The sequence below is a fragment of the Pipistrellus hanaki genome (genome assembly GCF_964339955.1).
Source record: "Pipistrellus hanaki genome assembly, chromosome: 1".
NCBI lineage: Eukaryota > Metazoa > Chordata > Mammalia > Chiroptera > Vespertilionidae > Pipistrellus > Pipistrellus hanaki.
Genome location: NC_140503.1, coordinates 171,390,539 through 171,397,541, shown reverse-complemented (window position 1 = coordinate 171,397,541; position 7,003 = coordinate 171,390,539). Strand labels below are relative to the sequence as shown.

The 7,003-nt window shown below is 41.6% G+C and overlaps 1 protein-coding gene across 3 annotated transcripts in view; it reads left to right on the top strand.

Moving 5' to 3' along the window:
* The first annotated feature begins 279 nt into the window (after positions 1-279).
* Positions 280-7,003, top strand: part of YTHDC1 (YTH N6-methyladenosine RNA binding protein C1) — a 31,216-nt gene continuing 24,492 nt past the window's right edge. For 2 of the 3 annotated variants that reach the window (XM_084889937.1, XM_084889936.1), the window contains exon 1: positions 280-727. In XM_084889937.1, the coding sequence (XP_084746063.1) occupies positions 700-727 (28 nt within the window). In that variant the 5' untranslated portion in view covers positions 280-699. Of the gene's footprint in view, positions 728-1,115; positions 1,213-7,003 lie in introns of those variants that run through there. The other variant, XM_084889938.1, reaches the window with a different exon arrangement.

Sequence of the window (7,003 nt, the reverse complement as noted above, 5' to 3'; positions counted from 1 at the left end):
AAGGGAACAGTCCAAATCCGGAGTCCCGCGGAGAGACAGGAAGCATCTTCACCAGGGAGCTAGCAGGTGCGCCAGATGGCGTTTCACCTGAGAAAACCGAGCCACCCCCGAGGCACTCCGCGCTGCAGAGGCCGGGAAACGACCCAATCACTGCAGAGGCTTAGCGCCTTAGCCTAAGGACCGCCCCCTCGCAAGGGGCGGGGCTACGTGCGACGTCACGCCACGTTCCGGGGCGCCGGTGTGGCTGCCCCGCCCCTCTCCGCACTGTGACGTCGCCAGGGAGGAACGAAGCGTAAACAGCGCAGGGCATTTCGGGAGCGGGATTGTTTCACGCAGGAAGCAGGCTCCATTTTAGCGCCGCCCGCCGCCGCCGCCATCTGTTTCCCATCCCTCCCCCCCTCCCTGCCGTCCCCCCTCCCGTCCCCAAGCCCCTTAGCGGGAAAGCCGGGCCTCGGCGAGGCTGGAGTGCCAGGAGGGAAGGGGAGAAGGGAGAACGGGGAAAAGCGAGGAGGGAAAAAGAGTTGAGACGAGAAAGGTGAGTGGTAGACGAGGCCCAGGTGGGAAGCACGCAGCCCCGCGGACGGACTGACGGACGTTCCGGTGCCACTGCTGCCGCGGCTGCAGCCCACGCGCGAGTCGCGTCGAGGCGACGGCGGCGGCGGCGGCGGCGGCAGCAGCAGCGGAGACGGGAAAGGAGCCATGGCGGCCGACAGCCGGGAGGAGAAAGGTTAGTGCGGAGAGGGGGCGGGCGGCGGCGGGGCGGGAGCGGGGCGCGCCGCGGTGGCGCTCCGCTGCGGGGTGGGGGTGGGGGCGGGGGCGGGTTGGGAAGGTCCGCGTGGCCCCCCGCGCGGAGCCGGCGCCCCCGCCGAGGCGCCCGCCGCAGGGGCCGAGGCCCGGCCTGCCCTTTGGGCGCTGGGGCTCCGGGCGCCCTCACCCTGCGCCTGGCCTCGGGCTTTTCTCGGGTCCCCATTCCCCCTTCACTTCCGCTCGGCCGTGCTGGGCGCGGCGGAAAGGAGGCCTGCTCCGCTCCGAGCCGCAGGCCCCTCGGTGTTGTTTCCCGTTGGGATTATTTATGCGGATGTCATGCGTACTTTTTCACAACGACCTTTTATGTATGCGGATGTCATGCGTACTTTTTTCAGAACTACCTTTTTCTGTTAGGCAACGTGTTGAAAACCCATAGTAATGCAACGATCAAAGCAAGGTAGTCTGGTAAGTAACGATATTGAACAAGGCGGATAGGTAGGCGGATTATTCATGTCGAGGAGTGAGTGAAAGTAACGCCCCAGCTGTTACCGTTACCTAACCACCGAGAAGAAGTGGTAAGAATTGCCATTTTGGCCCCTCGAATACTTATTTTGGATAATAAGGATGTTTGAGAAGGTAGTTCATAGGACTTGGGCCCGACATCAATTCCTTCTCACTATTCTTAGAGAAACACGTTGTGCAAACCTCCCAGAGGGTACAAGCAGGAACAAATGGGTGTAACTTATTGAGGTGGAGGATAATTTTGCAGTAAAATATGGGAAGAATTTTGATGGTGTCAAAGTGGAATGTCCTATCTTTTTGAAATACCGACCTCCCTAGGCCCTAGAGATGTTGATGTAGAGTAGATCCTGGGTCAGTACATCTTTCACAACTCTTAAGAGTCCATGATAGTTTTGGAAATGTTATAGTTGGTAAAAATATGACATGGTAAAAAAAAAAATGTGTTTCATAGATCTGCCCTTCTCTGTGCCTAATTAACTTGGGGTGGGTGGGAACTTGGAGTCAATGGGCTCTGGAGTCAAATTGCATTAGGCCTGTGCTTTTTTTTAAAAAAAAAAAATTTCTATAGAGAAAGAGTTCATTATGCGATAAACTGCTCTCGGGTAGGGACAAGCTTGGGAAGTGGAGTGGTTGGGAATGTGTTTTAAGGTATTGTTCCTGTCCTAAAGCAGTTGAGTGATTAGGATAGAGTAATTTCATTTTCCTTAATTGAATCCTGGAGAGAGAAAAAAATTAGCATCCCTACTTTTTTGAGACACCTGGAAGGAATGTGAATATAGGATTGCATGGTGTTAGCGAATGAAGGAAACTGCTTTTAATTAGCAGTCAAGTCAGTTATTAAATCAAATGATTTAAATCAGTAAATCACTCAACATTTGTGTTCCTGTAATCTGTGAGCTGTGTGGGAGGAATGGGGGTTGTGGTGGGTGAGATGAACCAAATAAAAAATGAATAAAACTCATTACTGTCAAGAATCAATTAGTATCTGTTGAAACATTGTTGTAAGTCAGTAATAGAGTTGATACAGTAATGTACATTGAGGAAGAACAGCAGGTGATGTTTTAAATATTTTGTTTTGGAGAAGCATTTATTGATGAAAATGGAGTCTAAACACGGACTTTGTAAGTGTAATTGGGAAGTAGCTGTGCTGTTAGCAGCACTTAGGATAAATTGTCCAACTTTTGAAAGGCCTCACATTTGTGAAGTTTTTATAAAACTTAATTTCCATAATTGAATTTGCCTGTTTTAAAACTTATGGTATAAGTGCTTATTGTAGTTTAGATTAAAGATGAGTATCTAAAGTTTACCGGAAAAGCTGGCAAATACAAATCTTCTGGAATTGCATATTTTGGAATGGGGAGATTTCTGGAATAACCTATTTTGCAAATAAGGAAACTGAGGCCCAGAGTGTCTCATTTACTTGATCATTGTTACACAGCTAGAATAATAGCAAGAATTAGAATCAATACTTGACTTTTCCTTCTCATACTTGAACAAGAAAAAGTGGGAAGCTGGGTATCGATTATTGTCTGATAAATGAAATATTGGGAAATAATAGAGATAAGCCTTGTAATCTTAGACACATCACAAATCTTAGGTCCCTTCTAAATTATTTCATAAATAGTGTAAGATTTGGATAAGAAATGAGTTTAAATTGCAGAAATTTGCTATTAATCACAGAACAGGTAAAATATTTTTCATCATAGAGTCCTCTGATTATCAGGCTTTGCACATTGGCTGTGTAATAAAGAGACATTGAGTTCTATAATGCTTCTACAAATACCCATATTTAGGAGCTGAAGTTTATATAACTGGATAAGTTGCCAGTTTCTTCTGATTCTTGAGATTATTTGTCCAAAAAGTATATTTAAAAGTGGTTGAAATGTTTGTGGCATTAACTAATGTTAAATGCTGTACACATCTTTTATACTATAATTGCCTTGTATACATTTTATTTTTTTTAAGCTCTTATAACTTTCTCTCTAAAGAATAGAGATATGGCCAAAACTGGTTTGGCTCAGTGGATAGAGCGTCGATCTGCAGACTGAAAGGTCCCAGGTTCTATTCCTGTCAAGGGCATGTTGTGGGCACATCCCCTGTAGGGGGTGTGCAGGAGGCAGATGGTCAATGTTTCTCTCTCATCCAGGTTTCTAGCTCTCTATCCCTCTCCCTTCCTCTCTGTAAAAAAAAAAAAAAAAAAAAAAAGTCAATAAAATATATTTTTTTAAAAAGAATAGAGATATGGATAATGTATTACCACTTTGTTTTTAATTTTTTTAAATATGTTCTTGATTTTTTTACAGAGAGGAAGGAAGAGGCATAGAGAGTCAGAAACATCCATGAGAGAGAAACATTGATCAGCTGCCTCTTGCACACCCCCTACTGAGGATGTGCCTGCAACCAAGGTACATGCCCTTGACCGGAATCGAACCTGGGACCCTTCAGTTGGCCAATGCTCTATCCACTGAGCCAAACAGGTTTCGGTCATAAGTAACATGTTTTCTGACATTACCAAACTGGAAGCTCCATGAGGGCCAGGAGTATGTCTTGTTCACAAAGTTCCTGGTATACAGTAATTCTGTGGTTATAAATTATTACAGGTTGGAATTCATTAAAAACTGACTAGCTATGTGACATTTGCTATTGATGTCCAAAGCTGAGTTTCGGGGTTTGAATTATATATGTACACACATGCTCATCCAGGAGAGTACATGTAAATATCGACAGGCAGTTATGTGTACACACACATGTATATTCCCCAAAGCTGTCATGGGGAGAGTGACCTCAGGAAAAAAAATGCGCTAGAAACCCCAGCTGTTTTGAGTCTTCCAGGCCTAGGTGCCAGCCAGGCATGAATGAACAAGCCTTCAGATGATTCTAACCCTGGACACTACCTGCAGGCATATGGGAGGGCCTCCATAGGTTGAGCTCCAGAACTATAGTTAATGAATTATTGTATTGTTTTAAAACACTAAGTTTTGTGGTGGCATGTTATATATACATCAGTATATAACCAGAACATGTATATATTTGCTTTATTGGGGAAAAAAAATTGGTTTTGTGTTTGGTACTAGGTTTTGTATATCATATATTATCCTTGTTATTAACAAACTGTTAGTAGCAGACAAGGTTTATTAGAATGTGGTAGCAATAGGAAAAGGCTTACAGGTTGAAAAACTCATCAGGAGATTCAAATAATTGCCCTCCTGTTTCGTTCCCCAAACACTGATATTTTTATTCTACCTGCCTCTTACCAGAGGTGAGGAAACTGGAGCGCAGCCTGGGATTTTCCCGCGAAGATCTAGCTCTTACATGATAACCTGGATTTTCTTAATTCCAAATCTCTTTCGCCTCTATGTCATATTTCAGTAAATAAGTAAGTGGCTTCAGTGATAAGAAAAAAGTAACTAAAATATGGTTATTTAATCCTGCTTGTGTAGCTCAGTGGTTGGATGTCAACCTATGAACCTACAGGTCACTGGTTTGATTCCTGGACAGGGCACATGCCTGGGTTTCAGGCTTGATCCCTGGTAAGGGGCATTCAGAAGGTTGCCTATCAAAGATGTTTCTCATAGAAGTTTCTGTATCCCTCTCCCTTTTCTCTCTCTAAAAATCAATAAAAACATATTAAAAATAATTGATGGTCATTTAGTCCGAGCTGGTGGGGCTCAGTTGGTGGGGCGTTGCCCTGTGCACTGAAAGGTTGCTGGTTCTCTGGTCACTGCACATGCTGGTGTTGCAGGCTCTTTCTCCAGTAGGGGCTTGCAGACAGTGGTTCAATGCTCTGCTCTTAGCATTGATGTTTTGCTCCCCTCCTCTCTAAAAACCAGTTTTAAAACATTTTTTAAAAATGTGGTCGTTTATATCTGGGCTGACAAACTTTTTGTAAAGGGCCAGATAAGATTTGTTGGGACTCATCTTTTTATTTTTTATTTTTATACTGACTAGAGAGCTTTTACCCAAGAATTATTAAATATCTGCATAATTTGGACTTCTTATATCAAATTATATGTTTTTATTTATATTATAAAGTCTAAAGTTAGGTTTGCTACCATTTATTTATTATTTAAAAAATACATTTTATTGATTTTCTACAGAGAGGAAGGGAGAAGAGGGATAGAGAGAGAAATATCAATGAGAGAGAAACATAAATCAGCTGCCTCCTGCACACTCCCCATTGGGGATGTGCCCACAACCAAGGTACATGCCCTTGCCAGAATTGAACCTGGGATCTTCAGTCCACAAGCCTACACTTCATCCACTGAGCCAAACCGACCAGGGCTGTTTGCTACCATTTAGATCTTGAGGGAATTAATTTCCTTCCAGTGAAAACAATGAATCCAGAAGGTGAGAGGAGCCTTTTTGGTTAGTATATTTGATTTAAAAGGATAAGTTTAAAAATCGGTATAGTATATATTCATTTTAGAAAAATTATAAAGTACAGATAAATATTTTATCACCAAAGAAACCAGTTACTGTTCCATTTCGGGCATATGTAATTTTCAGATGTTTTTAAATAGGAACTAAGTCTTAACTCCAATGTTACCTTTTCTGTATTCTGCCTAACCTTGCTTTTTTTCCTTTACTCTTATATTAACTTTTATTTATCTTCAGTCACTGATTTCTATCACCCTTTGGGGAAATTTGAATCCCATCTAACCTGCTTATAGCCTCAAGTTAATAACCCTTGCTATATTAGGGGCTTTACTTTTTTACTGTAGCCTCAAATATACAATTGTTCTGTCTCATTAGTTTCCATGACTTTTTACTTCTCTTTGCCAGACCTTAAATTTGAAAATAATTTTTGATACTGGAATAAGACCATTGTAAAAAAAAATCAGTTTAAAGCATTAAATATTAGCATGTATTTCTAAGATTTACTTTATCCTGTTGGACAGAGTGAGGGTGGGAATGGGATGACAAAACCAAATTGTATGTTTTCATGGTCACTGAATAAGTATGTCAGTTATAGCAGTAGTTTCCTTATCTAAACAAGGTATATATATAATTGATTTCAGAGAGGGAGGGAGAGGGAAACATCAGTGATGAGAGAGAATCATTGAATTGCTGCCTCCTGCAAGCCCCCTACTCGGTTGGAGTTCAAGCCTGTACCCAAAGAATTGGACCATGACCTCCTGGTTCATAGGTCAGTGCTCAACCACTGAGATATGCCACTTGGGTTGAGTTACAGTCATACCTGTACCCTCAAACTTTTTTGATTGTGTAGCTCATCAATAATTTTTTTCTTACAACTTTATCTTAACATTATTTTAGACAAAAGAACTATAAGACTAGTACAAATAATTTTCTTAATTGTCCATTGTGAAGATGTGATGCTTCTTTGTCCCTAAAAATTTAAGTATGTATTTCCTAAAAATTAGGACTGACTTTTACTGAACTTTATGTAGTATGTTTACTGTCAAAATCAAGAAATTAACATTGATACTATAACCTACAGACCTTATTTAGAATTTATTAGTTTTCTCACTTATGTTTCAAGTCAAGTGCTATAATGTCACTTTAGTCTCCTTTAATCTGGAGTACTTTATTTTCATGACATTGACATTTTTTGGATGTACCTTAATTAGGGTTTGTTTGATGTTTCCTCATGCATAAGTTTAAATTTTGCATTTTTCATAGGACTGTCACAGAATTATTCTATTCTCAGTGCACTGTACCAGGCAGTCCATGATGTTCCTTTTTTTTTTTTTTTTTTTTTTTTTAATTGATTTTA